Genomic DNA, 16,741 nt, shown 5'->3' with positions numbered 1-16,741 from the left:
GCTGTCCTTCGAAACCTCTTCCCAAAGCACAATTTCAGCTCCCTTCCCTCGCCCCCCCCCCCACATCCAACTCCACTGCTAATGATGTGCTGGTACCAGTAGACCCGAGTCCCCGAAGAGCTGCTTCTATAATAATCCCAATTACCTGCCACCTTAAACCACACTGGTCCCTAGTGATTAGGTTCTCAAGAGGGCAGACCTCCTGAGCCCCTAAAAATAGTTGGTATTTCACACCTGGCCAGCCGAGGTGGTTTCTGAGTTACATGCCAAGGTGCATTAAGTCACGTGACCTTCCCTCCTCTGTTGTCCTCATTTGTGGCTAAAATCAGACCGAAAAAAAAAAGGAGAGCCTGCTGATCTCACTGGTCACAGTCCAGGAGCAGAGAGCTTCGCTGCAGCTGACACCCGCACACAGGCAATGCAAGAGAAAGCAGTAACCCGGGTCCACATTTTGCCTTCTATTTATGAGAGGTGCATGCAGAGCACATAGCCCAGTGCCCAAGAGCTATTATTAGTAGTTTTAAATTTCTATGCTTACTGTTGAAATAGTCATTTTTACGAGAGTCTTAAATGAGGAGGTTGTGTTTGCTACCAAGCCACAGTGACAGACTCTAGGGTCATCTTCTGCCCCCTGTTGACACATATGCACACATACTCACACATTTATGCAGGAGCACACATGTACACACTCAACAGCCCCATGCATGCATGCTTTCATGCTTCTGTGCTGCTTAACTCTTCTGTCTGCTTCTCCTTTCTGACCCCCCGTTATTGATGGGGTGCAAGCATGTTTTCATTCAACATTACCTCTGACTCCCAGGCTGAGGTCATCTCCTAATCTATAGAAGACCAGTTGCTGGCCCAGGAGCTCACAGCAGGTTTTAGCTCTTAGTGGTGATGACCTGCCTGATAAACCAGAGCAGGGGATCCTAGAGGGCTCAGCCTTGGATGGTTCCCCTCTGAGCACTTAACACAGAGTCTCGTCAATACAGTGGATCCAGGAAAGTAGTGGTGGGTGGAAGATAATGCCATAGGGAGAGAGGCAGCCAGGATATGTTCCTGTCTAGTGTGTCTCTGCCAGCCATATCATAAGGAAGTTGCCTAACTTCTCCTGACAGGAAGCTAGAAAATACCTGGAAGAGATTTGAAATCACATACTCACCACCATTAATGGTTGGCCTCAGTACTAGTGTAGATTATTGCATTTTTATATACTGTTAGTGGCACATAGAACCATCATGGTTGGCTAACAATAAAAAAAAAAACAATTAGGCATGCGAAAACTCGAATAATATATAGTTAATGAGAACAAAACTATTCCAGGTACCACTGCATTTTTTAAATTAAAATAATTATCTTGTCCTTTGAATGTCTTTTTAAACGTTTTTATTTTTATAGATACTAATAATAATTTGAAGACATGGCCTTGGAGGTCGCATATTTCCAGATTATAGGGTCAGAACAACATGCTCTATCCTACGTCTCTCGTTTCTCTCTGTGTGACTTTGAGTAACGCTGCACACCTCTGTGATTCACCATTTCCCCAGTGATGGGTGTGGAAAGTTCTAGAGTCTGTTATGGTTCCCCTGCACCTAGCACGCAGCACATATTCCACAAGGAACCGTCACCTTTGTCTTACACTGGGGTTTTCACTTAGGAATGCCAAATCACCTGACAGTCCCATACACTGATATGTCCCTGAGAATTTGGCGTCATAAAACCAGGCAAAGCCCACTAGACAGACCAACGTGCTCATGTGCTCCTCTGGAAACCTGTGAACTGATTAATTTACATGAATTTACCAATTATGAATCACCTTTTGCTTCTATCTTGTTGATTCCACTGACGGTTAGTGAAAAGTCCATCTTTATTTGGGCAAAGCATAGTGATCACTGCTCATGGCAGTTCCTGTGCCGGACTCTAAAGAAGTTCCTTCCGTTGAGAACCTCACAACCTGCTGGACACACACACACGCACACACACACACACTATCCACATGGGAGAAGCTCTAAGAAGTCGATAAAGAGCCACTTAGCTCTCCCCAAATGCAAGTTATGGCTATGGCCTATAATGTCCCAGTAGATGAGGAAACCAAGTAGAATGTGGCTTCTCAGGGGCAGAATGGGTTTGAGTTGCACACTCTCCCACCTCTTGAAGATGACCTGGTGAGCAGTGGGTGTGGATGATGGCTTACACACCCCCTTCTCCCGACTCACCTGGGTTTTCGAGCAGTAACAGAGGAGGTGTTGTGATGAGTTAGAGCTATTGATGCTGGTGTTTGTCCTACATCCTTTTCTGCTACAGCCCCCAAATCAGCAGTCTTGGAAGAAATGCTACACAATTTGGATTTCTGTGACATTTTGGTGCTTGGAGGGGACTTGGATCCAAGACAAGAGTGCTTGGAGCTCAACCACAGTGAGCTCCACCAACGACACCTTGATGCCACCAACTCAACTGCTGGTTACTCCATCTATGGTAAGACCCCACAAGGGTGATGTTCAGTGATGTTCTCTCTGAACAGCTTTGTCCAAAGGCTACTGAGTATGGCAAAAGCTGGGGTGGGATGCATTATGCAGTCCTAGGGGTCAAGTGGAAATTTTTATGTTTCTAGATTTTGCTTTCTAGAGTGACTCAGCCAGTGGGTAAATTGCCCCCATACCTTTGCTCCTAGGGAATCTGTAGATAGACTAGTCTACAGGAATATTCTTTGGATCCGTTTAGTTTTTGGAACTTCTTCCACTTGTCTATACCCATAAGCATTCTGACTTTTACCCTTGGATTCAGAACCCCTATGGCACAAGTCTGCCTCCTGTGTCTTCAGTTCCTTCTCCTCCACTCTTACCTCCTGGCAGTAGTTGTGGTCTCTTGGTACAGGTGTGGGCTCCATGAACCGCTACGAGCAGGTGCTGCATCACCTCCGTTACCGCAACTGGCACCCCACGTCCCTTGAGACCCGGAGGTTCCGGATCAAGTGCTCAGAACTCAACGGGCGTTACACTAGCAATGAGTTCAACTTGGAGGTGAGTGTATCCTGCCATCATTAGGGAAGGCCTGACCCACCTGTCCATTCCCACATTCGTTCAGAGAATTATCACAAATGCCTTCTCCCGTCCCTCCTTGCTCTTTCCAGGTCAGTGTCCTCCATGAAGTGAGAGTCTCTGACAAGGAACATGTCAACCACCTCATTGTGCAGCCACCCTTTCTCCAGTCTGTCCATCACCCTGAGACCCGGAGTAGTATCCAGCGCAGTTCAGGTAGGATATTTCAGTGGCAGTCCAGACACTGAAGCCAATAGTAGTCACCAGACAGTTATATTACAGCATCCAAAGGTGTTCAGAGGAAGGAAATCCTATCACAGAGATGCTACAAACCCTTTCTCTGGACACTCTTGGTTCCAATAGGGAGTAATCAACTAAGCAAGACATTTCATACAATCAATAATGACAGGGATTAGTACAAAGGGCTGGGACACAATTATGCCCAACCCAGAAGGTTCCCATGAACCCCTCACAGAGTCACCAGATTCAAAGTCCTCCACCCATGGTTTTGCTTGAATATTTGCCATATTGTGCCACCATCTGGTGGTACTTGTGTTCCTACCAGACTTTGTAGTGCCTGAGAACTTCATTGGGAACTTCCACATAATTTAAGTAGAAAGGCCATGGGTGAAAGAGTATCTGCATTTGTTGAATGCCTACTATGCACCTATATAGAAAGCTCACAGAGTTTGTCTCCCTTCCTCTCCACAATTACCACAGCAGAGTGAGTAGAACAGTTGATAAACATTTGATGAAAGTAGTATCTCAGAATTAAGAACCTGGAACCCTACTGTTAGGAATTGGGGTGGAGGAAGGTTGTATTGTGAACATGGATGCTTTGTGTTTCAGAAGAATGAGCTATATCTTTGATCGTCATGTTGTTTGGGTTCCTTTCTTGTTTCAGTGGTCCCGAGCATCGCCACTGTCGTCATCATTATCTCTGTGTGCATGCTAGTGTTTGTTGTGGCCATGGGTGTGTACCGAGTCCGAATTGCCCACCAGCATTTTATCCAAGAGACTGAGGCTGCCAAGGAAGCTGAGATGGACTGGGATGACTCTGCACTGACTATCACTGTCAACCCTATGGAGGTGATCCTCTCTGGGATGGGAGCTCTGAGTGGGGTGCTTCTCTTGCTAATCAGCTTGGTTCTTCCTCGGCCTCCATCCAGGATCCAGACTCCTCCTAGTCTAATGAGTCTGTTTCTAGCAATTCTCCCATCTCTGTGCTTCTTTAGTCCTCTTGACATGAGCAAGCCATACTTCTCTGTGAACCGTGTTCTCTCATGTAAATGTGTGGATCACTCTTAGCCCAGGACTAGAATTTCCTTATAGCAGTCATTCAGTATCTGTTCCTCACCCCCACTGTAGTTCAGAGCTGACTAACACTCAGGAATTCAATATTGAACTCTTGATTAGCTAACAGTGCAAATGAGATGGCCTATGGAGCTCACTTATAGGCTCAGAATAAGTTAAATCAAAACTACAACAGCCACACCTGCCATTTAATAAGCTCCCTGTAGGCCAGACTCTCTGCCAGATGTTCTGTCTGCGGCAGCACCCTGTGAAATGGGAAGCAGCATCCTCATTTACCAACGTGGGAACTGAGAGAGGAGTTGTAATATGTTCAAACACACGCAACCAGCATTCAAACTCAAGGCAGAACCACTCTGAAGTTCACTTGACTTCAGTTGTCCAACAGCCCCCAGAAGCCATCTATGACCATGCAAGGGCCCTGCTCTATACATCTGCCTATCTTTCCTTTTGCCCACGGGTGCTTTGCTTAGAAGACACAAGCCCAGAGAAAAGTTAGGAAGAGTCATAGGCAAATTATAGAGATAATCATTGCTGGTTCCAGTTTTAACAGCAGCTCATCTCCTGCTCCAGTTTCACACCCAGCATGCCAGCATGGCTCATCTAAGGATGCTGGCGGTGAGCATTCCCATCCCCAAAGAGCTGAGCTTAAAGTGTGAGAAGCAAGAGTGATCCGAAGAGCCGACTAGTGTAATTCAAAAAGGCTAACCTCTTGCTGAGGCTTCAGTGGGTAGGGGCTGGCCATTCAAGGAAATAATCATTACAGCAGGCTAGAGCAAGGGAGGCCTTGTAGAAAGTGCACAGTTTGGAGATAACAGAATTGGGCAGAAGGCCATCTAAAGAGGTATGTAGCCTCACAAGGCAACATATCATTCATGACCTGATTTTCCAACTCAAAGAATAAATCCAGGAAGGGGATGTTGCCGGAATCACTGCAAAGCTGGAAAAAAAGGAGAGTGGAACTGGAAAGGGTGGGGTGCAGTTTGAACTCACAATCATGGCCAAAGGAGGCAGGTAGGGAACAGTGAGGGTGTAAAAATTGACTTTTGCAAAAGAATAGTTTCGAATGATAGCGCTTTGGTTTAGAAGCCCTGATATTTCCAGTGACTCGATGTTCCCACATGGAAAGGTGTCCAAGATTAAGCATGGTTCTGCACCTGGGAAGCAAATAGTTAAGAGCCTGAAATATCCATTTGAAGGGTCTGAAAGATTCAGTAAACGATGATGCTGCTGGTTTAAATACCCATCTATCATTGAGACTAATACGTTCCTTGACTGTGTGCTGCTATGTTAGACCCTTATCTGACTTTCTGAGTTTCCTCCTTTACAGAGATCCTATCTCTGGGCAGGGTGAGGGGTTTAGCTCTAAGTGAAATGAATCCCAAGACTCGTCAGGGTTTTTGCTGCTCCTAGCTCCCACGTGGCCTCTGCTGAGTCCCTGACGCATACTTCTTTTCTCTCCTTGATGTCCAGAAACATGAAGGCCCAGGGCACGGGGAAGATGAAACCGAAGGAGAGGAAGAGGAGGAAGCAGAGGAAGGCGCGAGCTCCAGCAGCAGTGGCTCCGATGACAGCGAAGAGGAAGAAGAGGAAGGGATGGGCAGAGTCAGACATGGGCAGAGCGGCACCAGGCAAGCCCAGCTGGAGTGGGATGACTCCACCCTCCCCTACTAGTGCCCATGGGGCTGATGAGCAGCGCGTGTGCCCCTTTTGTAAAACCCAACCCAGTGTATGCCCAAGCCTGTCACACTCACCTCTGGTTTCTATGACAGGTCTGGGAAGGCCATCAGCTTCTTTGAATCTACCCTCTATGCTTTGGGCACTGCCTATGTCCCAACCATGGAGCAGTTCCCAGAGCCCATTGTCACCATCCGTGGGGACTGCAGGGTGGTTACGTTGTCCTGTAGCCCTCATTTCTTTCTGCTCGGGGCTCACCCAGAATCCTGTCACCCAACCTGCAGAGTTCTGATCACCTTGCTCTTTTCTGCAGGGGAGGAGCTCCCACTTTGTGTCACTTGCCACCCCTAGACTCAGTGTTTTCAAACTCCTTGGGTTATAACACACTGTGTACGTACTTGACTAAATAGCCTTTCTCCACCTACACCAGCAGGTCTTCCCTATGCTGGGTCTCCAGGTTGCTTTATACAGACAAAGCTGTAGAGTCTCGCTCATATACCTAAGAACTTAGGGCTTAAGAATTGAAAAGAAAGCCTTTGCTGGGGCAGAATTGAGTTTCCATGGAAAGGTCCGAAGTGTACGTGTATATGTACACACACACACACACACACACACACACACACACACACACTTCTGAGCTTGGAGAGCCTTTCTTTTTACTTCTTCTGAGACTAGGTAAGCTGTATAACAAGTTCAAAACCAAGAGTTAGTTGGGTTTTGGCCATAAGTAGAGTGTGTCCTCATCATAGGCTCACTGACCAGCTTTCCAACCTGCCTAGGCAATGTCTAAACCCACGTGGCTGCTCTGCCCAGGGCTATCACCATGGCAGAACCACAGGGCCCAGGAAGCACGTCATACAGGCACTCTTCAAGAGACAGCTTGGGCATGGATGTCACTAGGAGCCAAAGAAAGGATTGATGGGATGACCCAGCAAGACTTCACGGTCGATAAAGATCTACTTTGGGTTTGGTATAGCTGGACTTTCCCATATAAGGGTAGCCTAAAAGTTGACAAGGCTGTCACCACCCAGCCTGTGGTCCCTTATCTCCTATGTTACTGTTTTCTCTTTGGGACATAACATCATTTCAGATGTAGTCGAACAAATGTAGGCTCTACCAGTCTGAGATGTTAGTTGGGAAATTTAACTGCTAGGGATTCAAAGTATATGTGTAACAATAACAGCTGCTTCTTTCTTCTTCTCATAAAAGGAGGGATGCTTTGAATAGAGGGCAAATATATCAAAACCTTAATTTCTTGTTCTTTCTTCTTATTTTAATAAGAAAGACTTTTCCATCTCCATTCTAACGTGGGCACTTGGTGAGGAGAATTGTTGCTATAGTAACTGGTGGACAATCTTTTGTGGCCTAGAGAATAGCAGGCAAGAATTAAGTCCATTATAAGAGTTCCACAAGGCTTTGAGGACATGTTTGTTTCAAACATCTTGAGCTCCTCTTTGTTCTCAATCTGTATAGGTCATCCCCATCATCCTACTCTGTCCCATGCCCGTCCTGAATTGGCTTGGACCAGGTCCACAATCGGTCTCTCATCACATAGCATTCAGATCCAACTGAATGTTGAATCTTCCCTGTGTCATCTAAACAGAGAATTCAGGGAGCGATTATAGCTGATGTCCTCTAGCACTCTGCTCACCCTCCAGGTACCAATGATCCACACCAGGTCATTGCAACCTTCTGGCTGGGGAGATCTACCTTATGGTGTTTTTCCATCTCTCAGAGTGTTTTGTGCATACATTCTCTTTCATGAGCCTTTGGATAACACTGTGAAGAGTTTGAGAAATAGATTATTAGGGACATTTTTTGTGATGGGTAAACTAAGGCTCAGAGTCAGTATCCTGTTCAGAGTCATTCCAAGGTACAGACTACCCCTCTGCGCCCCACCCATGGTTCTACTTACATTCACATTAACATGTATTTCTGAGCATCTACTATGTGCTAAGCATGCTATCCGCAGCAATAGGAATGGGATGAAGCAGAATAAGACAGACCTTCCCCCCGCAGAGGACTCAGGAGTTACGGAAGGAACACAACCAGGCATGGAAATTACACAGGAGACAGGAGGATGAAATATCAGATGCCACTGGAAGAAAAGGAACATATTTATCAACCCATGCCCTAATTTTTCTCTCTTGGAAGAAATGCAAGATTTTTATATTCACTGAAAGGAAATAGACATCTCTTGTGAACTACCCCAGTCAAATCCCCCCTTTTCTGTCAGGCCATTTCTGCACATTTACAAGGCAGGAAATCTACAGGAAGGATTAGGCTTTACAATCCTATTATTTAAATAATAAGACATTCTTCAGTCTAGCATTTAGTAGCTACTGAATTCTCCCAAAATTATGTCCATAAAGGGAACAGTTTGCATGTTTAAAACCAATCCTTTTTGAATGAGATTTTGATTGCAAATATTTAAGTCTAGAGTTTGAGAGCACTTTGCTCTGCCCTGACTTTTCAGTGCTGAGTGGTGGATGGCTGTTCCCATGTCCCCCTGGGCTACCTCTTGTGGCTGCATTCCTCATTTGTGGTTGGGCAAGTTGTTTGTGCTATTAGAATGCCTTTATGGGTTTCTGTTGGGGAGGTGGGGGTAAGAAGAGAGGCAGATGAAAGCTAGGAATCTTTGGGGTATGGCAGCCAAGATGTATCAATCAGTTCAGGAGCCATTTGGTGACATAGATTTGCAGGGAAATAGTGGTGACACAAACTAAAGCCTTCCCCTCCTTTGTCACAGCACAAACTCACTCTGCATGCCAACTCCAAAGCCAAAGCATCTAAGTGATGTTCCTGGGACAACAGGCTTTTATCCTGTTCCCAACACTCACTTAACCTTGGTTAAGATCAAGGAGGGAGTGGTTATACAATAGTGAACTTCAGCAGGTATCCAGGTGAGTGGTAGGTCAAGGCATCGGCCTACCATCATCTACTCTGACCAGGAATGCAAGGCGCTAGTCACACTGGCTTTTCCCAGTGTCCAGAGTATGGTATTTTGAAACCAAAATTCCCAGATGACCTGGACACTATGGGACCCCTAGGAAGAGGTGAGCAACCAAGGAAAGGCAGATTCCGCCCTGAAGAGAATGAACTGACAGGTGTGGCCATAGACTCGTCCATTGCGTTTCTTGCCAAATGGACAACCTGGGTCTGCTCTTCAGAACTTGACTTCGAGTCTCGGTTAACTCAGAAGGTTGGGAGGAGGAGAAGCAGGAGGATGCCAATGAGTTGCCCCAGTGGAGAAAAGCCATTAAACCCACTGAAGAAGTGTCTCAAGGAATCCTGAGTGTATTCAAGTAGATTTAAGCAAATTCTGTAAGTCTGACTAAGGCCCCAAGTCACACAAGTATAAAGGACTGTGATTGCTGCGGCAGAACTTTCTGAGAACTTTATTGAATTAACCATTCATTTTGACCACTCACAGTTTAGACCAAATTCTCTGACCTTAACAAGAGAGTTTGTCTCAAGGGACACCCACCAAATCTCCATGGAGATAACCACTGCTAGAAAAACAGCACCCCCTTCCCGTGTATCAGAGATCAACAAACTATCTATAAAGATCCAGAGAGGAAAGCCTTAGGGTTTTGCAGGGCCATTTGTTCTCAATGTTACTCTTCTAAACCCTGCCTCGTGCCGTGGAAGCAGCTTCAGGCAATACCCAAGCAAAGGAACATTCCAGTTAGTCCCGCCATCTACTTTCCAGTAAAACTAATCTATGAGACTGAAGGTTGAAAAAAGAGGCTATTTGAATTTATTGAATTTTCATGTCATAAACTTTTTACTCTCTTATTTCTCATTTTCTACTCAAAACTTAGCCTGCTAGACATCTAGAAAGCTAGCCACCAGGCAGATCCATGTGAGGCCGACTCTCACCCTCAATACATAAAAAGCATTCATCCCTCCCCCATCCCTCTACCCCAAAGAAAACACCCAACAGCTCCCTAGTGGTCATTGCCTTGAATTGAACAGCTGGAAAACTCTGGGTTCTTTCATTAAATCTCTCTTAGAAGTTCACAGGAGACTGGAGAAAACGCAAAAGAAACCGGTAAATGAGCAACCAAAATCCCACTTGTTATTTCTGAATTGAAGAAATCAGACAAATATTCCTAAGGGTTGGATGCCTAGACCCAGAGACCTAGCTAATCACTGAGCACAGGGGCTTCCTCCTCTGCTGTGGCAAGTGCTAACTCCCCAGGCTAAGCACCTTCCTAGCAGGGCTCAGTCCATAATGATTTCTAAGCAGGAGTGTTCATTATCCGGGACTGATTTTCATTTCAGCCCTGTTCATGTCTTTGCTCTAAAAATGATCCTAAAGACTTGTGGCTGTTCAAATCAATAGTAACACAATCAGCAGAAAGCCCTACCCAGCAACACTTCAAAATTAACAGCCTTCTTGCCTCTATGACTCAATATTAGCTGCAAAGAAAAGAGTACTTTTTCTTAATCATCTCCCCATTTAAATTAACCAGATAGGCTTTGCAAAAAAAAAAAGTGAGCGAATAAGTCTAATTCTTTAGAAAAGTGGGTGACGTTCACGGAACATATGGCCTCTGGAGGATCCCCAAAGCCTCCTGCAATATGCTCAGCCAGGTTCCGATGTTGCAGGCTTCTCTATCTGTGCCAGACATTTATCGAGGCTGACAAGCCAAGGCCCTTGGCACGGTTTAATTTTCATGTCACCACGTTCCGTTGTCCAGCTGGAGGCAAAGGAAATGAGCAGTGTAAGTTTCCAAGTCAACTCCAGGACCTTCACTTGCCTGTCTTTATTTGTTTTACTTTATACGTTTATCCTGCATTAGCTCCCTTCTGACACTGGTTGGAAAGGGGAAGCTGGTTTTCCGGGAGCTACATATTAGGAGCTAAGCTTGACTTTCTCCCATGGTAACAAAGAGAGAGAGAAGTTACCTCCATGAGCATGCCAGAGAGCGATTGCATTGAGTCACTAGGCAGATGGAAGTCTCTGTTTGTACCTATGCTCCACAAATTCAGCAAGTCCTCACCAAGCACCCGTGTGTGCTTGATTCTAAGCCAAGGAACAGGAGACAGAGGATGAACTAGAGAGAATCCTCAGCTCTTGTAGTGTCAGAGGGTTCCACACACAGGACTGTCGGGGAGAAGTTTAAGATGCAGTCGTCTAGTTTAAGTCAGATGGTAGGGATGATCCTAGGGATGCTGAAGGGCCTCCATGAGCAGAGAGGGCTTCAGGAAAGTGAGCAACATGCTCCTGAATTCTCCCTAGTTATCATGGCTCGGGTCATGTGTAGAGGAAAGCCTTTCCCTTTATGGAGAAATAATTTGGCTGATGGCTGAGAATTGGTGAAGCTAGGATGGAGGTAGTCCTCAAATAGAAGCAGTAGGCAGGCAGACCAGGAAAATTATGAACAGTGGTTTAAGTGGGTTCAGGAGGCTTACATCCCCCCTGATGGCTGAGAGTTGGTGAAGCTAAGACAGAGGTAGTCCTCAAAAAGAAGCAGTAGGTAAGTAGACCAGGAAAATTATGAACAGTGCTTTAAGTGGGTCCAGGGGGTTTCCAGCCAAAGCCCAGGGTCTGGCCAGCCTGATGCAAGGTTCACACATGAAGGACTGAGCTCTGGCTGGGTGATGTGCAGGGCAGCTGCAGCCACAGTCTCAGCAGCACTCTGGAACTAGTAAGGCACACTCTACAAGTGAGGCTTCAGCAAGCTGTACTCGAAGAACAAAGCTCAGGAAGGCCAGGGTTTCAGCGCTGTCTCTGTGGAGGCCAGCCTGTGCTGGCACTTGGAGGAGGGAGAATGGCGAATGCTGTCACAATTCAGACACTAAGTTGGATGGGTAATGGACTGCTTCTCTTGGAAGGACAGTATCCCATGTTGCTAAAAGTAGGAGAAAGAGAAAACGGAAAGGAAAAGTCAAAGCTACAGCTTCATCTACAGTGGGAATCTCATTCCTATGGTCCATATAGGTACCGGGTTCCAACCATTTTCCCTTCCTGATGTATGGCATAAGATCTATGGTGTAAGCACCATAAACCTTCAGCTGGAACTTCTTATATTTTGTCAGTCATTGTGCCTATGACCTAAGTCAAGTCTCATACTAGGATCTCAAGGTCAAGGTCAGAGGTCAGGGCATAGAAGAGGAACCAATGACACATAAGCCAGGATGACTTAAGTCACCATAAGTCATAGTGAGTTTCTACAAACCCAGCCCCCTGGAGCCCACTCTTTGTCTGCAGTTGTCCTTTGCAAAATCACTAGGGAGGGAAGGAGAGTGGAAGGGGCAAAGAGCAGGTGACAATATTTTGTGCTTCCTCATGGAAGCTGACAGGAAGGGATGTTTTTCCCCCAAAGTAATCTTTTCCAGGTAGAACCAGTAAAAGGAGTCCTCCCCGCCACACCAGGAGCAAAGGCAGCTAGGCCCTGATGAGCCCACTTTTTCCACCCTGTGAGTCATAGGCCTGAGGAAACGGAGCTTTAATTTGTTAATGAGCCCAGCTCCTTGCCACTGACCCACCCTTTTTATCAGATATACTGTGGGAAGATTCATCACTATGAAGCCCAATCCCCCAAAGTCCGATGAGACAAGGGCAGCAGACACGAGAGGCCTCAGACTGCAGGCGCTGGATATTAATCACAGGAACAAAATCATGTTGGCTTTAATGTTTGCTTTCTTTTATCTGGGAGAGAAAACGCACCTCTGTTACCTGGACCCTTTAAACTGAGCATTTCAGAGCAGAAGTGGGACACAAACACATAAATATTGAGGGTTCTTTTCCTCAGCAGAATGAGCTGTCATAAAAAAAGAAGCTAAGAGGTTATTTCTATTTACAAAGGCAGAGAATCAACACACAGGTTTTAGGTCTAGACTCCAACCCTCCTCCCCCCGAGTGGAAGAAGGACAATGAGGTGGCCTCTACTCTGAAAGGATTCCTCGAGGGCCCAAGAGTAAGGGTCCAACTGGACCCATGACTCATCACTTCACCATGAGTGAAATGCATGCATGCATCTTTGGAGGCAAAAGTGCATTCATCCTGGCCGTCAGGGAAGGCTGGGCTGTGGCTCTAACCATTACCCACTCTCCACGATGCAAAGGAGCCCTGGAGCTCTGGAAGGGAGTATTGATGGCCCTTTCACAGACACACTCTAGAAGGTTGGAAATGGAGCAAAAGTTTTGGGCAAAGAAAATTAGACTTGGCACCCGGGTGAGTCACTTGAACAGGAGGAGAAGAGATATGGAATGAGAAGGTGGTAGAGGTGGAGAGTAAACTGGAGGCTGATTAGGATCAACAGCATCAGAAGCAACCAGGAAGCCAGGGCACTGTTCTATATGTAAACATATTCATGTGTCAGAGGAATCATGGGTAAATAATGCCATATGACCGTAGAGGCAGTTTCTGTAGTTGCTTTACAAGCCAGAACCACTGGAAGTGGATGATGGATCAATCTCCCTACCAGGTTTCCAACCTTATCTGCTTCTGAGAAAGAGCTGTTGATGCTGAAAAGGCATAGCAGGTGACTGGAGAAAAACAGATGGAAAATAGAAAGAAGAAAGTTTATATAGAAGCCAGTTGTTCCCAAGGAAACCTGTAGCTACTAGAATGGGCCTTGTTATGTTACTGCATGTACATTGTAATGTCTGTAAGAAGGAGTTGGAATGGTAGGACGGGGCATTAGTTTAGGGAATTGGAGTAATAAGTATAGAATACCAGACAGGACTAAGTGAAGAGTAGCTGATAATATATATGTATGTACATATATACATATCTATACTATGGAAGTAGGATACAAAACAGAGAGGTCCCAACCAACCTTAATTCTCCAGATGCCTTAGGTTATTCTTATTTGCTTTTAGCTCTCAAAGCCCTGAAAGAAGTACCTGGAACACTGCAGGAGTCATAAACATTTGGAAGTGAAGCATCTAGCTTGTCCTTACTTGGTGAAGACCCAGTATATCACTAAACTCCATATTGACTGAACCATATAGAAGCAGGCCAACCACGCAGATCTCCTAGCTTAGAGAAGCCTCCGTGAATCTTCATATTCTGTGCAGTAGTCAGACAGTGGCAGACACTGGCCATGAACAGGGACAGTGCTGCACATAGTTGCTTGCACACATGTAGAACATACCTGAATAACATCCCCAATGCTGTTTCTACAGAGCAGAGGCTGCCCAACCTACCATTGTCTCTGCCTTTCCCTAAGTACTTGCTAAATATTGTTCACTCTATCATCTTCTGTCATTGATGCTGGGACTAAATATAAAGGTTCTGGGTGCAGCCAATCTCAGACCCTTCCCTCCTCCCCCCATCTCTGGAGAGGATGTCACCATTTTTAAAGCCTTGTATGAGAAACCAGTTTGTTCCCAGCTCAATGCATGGGAAAGGCCTGAGATGGACAGACTGTTTTATCTACTGGAGTCTCTTTGGGGTTCACTCTGCAGAGAGAAAGAGCAGTCTCACTGTATGCAATCATCTTCCACCTGCACCTGACTGCAAAGTGGCCTAATGGTCAGTGCCGCTTGAGTGTCTTTCACGGGAGCCAGCTGCACTTGGGGTTTGTGTGTTCTTGGCACACAGTAGACTTCTGAGCCTCTTGAGCTGCCTCCAAGAATGAATCTCGTTAGTCTACAAAATGTATTTATTTGGTAACTATGCTACTGTGTATGTATGAGTCTGATACAATGCAAACCTTGAAATGTCTTACTAAAAGGAATTATGAATTCATAGAAAATTGAATCCAACTTCAGAACAGCGCATTATGTTGCCGGTCAATAAGGTTGCCCAGCCACGGGGGACCAGAGAAAAGCCTTCCCCTCCCACCCCTTCCCTTAGTACCCTCTCCCTCCCTAATTGCCCTACTAGATTCTAACTGATGCAGAGTGAAGGGTACCGAGAGAGTACATGTACATAAAGATTTAAGAGGGACATAACCCCTGGGGGGATCAGTTGAGTTTCTTCCCATGGCTGTGATCTTATCATGCCTGAATTCCAAACTTTAAATTTCTAACAATTTCGATTCTTGAAGTTTCTGAGTAATTTGTTAAATGCCTATTCAACACAGACAGATATTTATTTTCAGCGTTGGCTTGTAAATGCCTACAAACTGATTCATGTTGGTGGTCATTACGACACTTCTGTGAATTGGTTGAATAAATATGATTTTAGAATTTCACAGTAACGATGACTTCTGAGAGTTTTTGTTGCTTGGACGTGGTGGGATGAGAGGCTGCACATTGCTTTGTCTGGGACAGCATCTCTGGCGCTCTATCCTAGATCCACGTGGGTGAAAGAGGCATAGTGGATGTGACAGTAGTCACATGAGAAGTTGACCCTTAGGAGGCTTCCTTCAGGACACATGAGACTGGGAGTATTGCCCTTGGAGACAGCTAGAAAGATGATCGGAATGAAATGGGGAACTTTATTGAGTGCCTACAAGTTGCTGGAGCTGTGAACCCTAAGATAGGTTACTCCTCCTGGTAACCATGAGACCCACTCAGAGGAATCAGAATGTTTCCTGGGAAAAGTGACTATGAACACGGCCCTTCCCCTCTTTTGATCTGGCTCCCCACCCCCATGTTGACCTGTCTTTATACACAGAGGCCACTAAGAGCTACCTTGGCATGGGACCTCACAGAATTGGCCTCCCTCTCACCATCCAAAGCCAGTGGAGGCCCAGAGCACTTTCCTAGGATTCTATACGCTGTTGCTACAGACTCTCCCTCCTGGTTTCTATTGAAACAACACAGCAATGCTAAGCCTCACCCTTCAGTTGCGGATCAGGGGGAATGTGAGGAAATTCAAACAAAATATCCTTGGGCAGCTGCCAGGATAGGTCAGTGATATAGCATTGGCTGCTCTTCTAGATGGTTCTGTTCTACATGGAGATGTTTACAACCATTTGTAACAACACTTCCAGGGTATCTGATGCCCTCTTCTGGACACCACAGGGACCAGGGATACATGTGGTGCACATGCATGCATGCAAGCAAAATACCCATACACACAGAACAAAATTAATACATGTTTGATGTCCTCAGAAGTTCTATTAGTTTGTTAACAAAATGTCTGATGGCTGGGCAGTAATGGCACATGCCTTTAATTCAAGCACTCAGGAGGCAAAAGCAGGTGGATCTCTGAGTTCAAAGCCACTCTGGTCTATACAGAGCTAGTTCCAGGACAGCCAGGGCTACATGGAGAAACCTTGCCTTGAATACACACACACACACACACACACACACACACACACACACACACACACACACACACACACACACACACACACACACACACATATGAATATGAATATATGACAGGGAAAACTTAAACCCAAAGGACAGGTTATTTTGCCTCCCAATTTTAAAAGGTTCAGTTTATAGACTCTTAGTCCCATGTACCTGGGCAGAACATTAGGACAGAAGAAGCCCCTGGTGGAGAGATGTGTACTTTATGAAGTATCCAGAGACCCACCATACAGTGACCCACTTCCTCCAGTTCAGCCCTCTAAATTCCCACAACAGCAGCCAAATAGTGCAAGCAGCTGGGGTTCCAAACATCCAAATAACAAGCCCATGGGGGGACCTTATAAATTCAAATCATAACAGAACCACTGGTGACAAGGAGAAGACACTGAACATGACCAGCACACCTGCTGCATGTCACAAGAGGCATTCTTGCTTTCCTGTGCGCATCCTCACGGGCCCCCTCTGACTCCCGTCAGTCCCCTGCTAGCTAG

The 16,741-nt window shown here is 45.8% G+C and overlaps 1 protein-coding gene across 2 annotated transcripts in view; it reads left to right on the top strand.

Annotated features, from left to right (window-relative positions):
* Clstn2 (calsyntenin 2) overlaps positions 1-15,178 on the top strand; it is a 582,382-nt gene extending 567,204 nt beyond the window's left edge. Inside the window, exons 13-17 of one of the 2 annotated variants that reach the window (XM_029481768.1) lie at positions 2,305-2,475; positions 2,875-3,020; positions 3,131-3,254; positions 3,943-4,127; positions 5,823-15,178. In XM_029481768.1, the coding sequence (XP_029337628.1) occupies positions 2,305-2,475; positions 2,875-3,020; positions 3,131-3,254; positions 3,943-4,127; positions 5,823-6,023 (827 nt within the window). In that variant the 3' untranslated portion in view covers positions 6,024-15,178. The remainder of the gene's footprint in view (positions 1-2,304; positions 2,476-2,874; positions 3,021-3,130; positions 3,255-3,942; positions 4,128-5,822) is intronic. The other variant, XM_029481769.1, reaches the window with a different exon arrangement.
* The last annotated feature ends 1,563 nt before the right edge of the window (positions 15,179-16,741 follow it).

This window comes from Mus caroli, chromosome 9 (genome assembly GCF_900094665.2).
Source record: "Mus caroli chromosome 9, CAROLI_EIJ_v1.1, whole genome shotgun sequence".
NCBI lineage: Eukaryota > Metazoa > Chordata > Mammalia > Rodentia > Muridae > Mus > Mus caroli.
The sequence above is the reverse complement of the archived record's forward strand: the minus strand, read 5'-3'. Positions and strand labels throughout refer to the sequence as shown.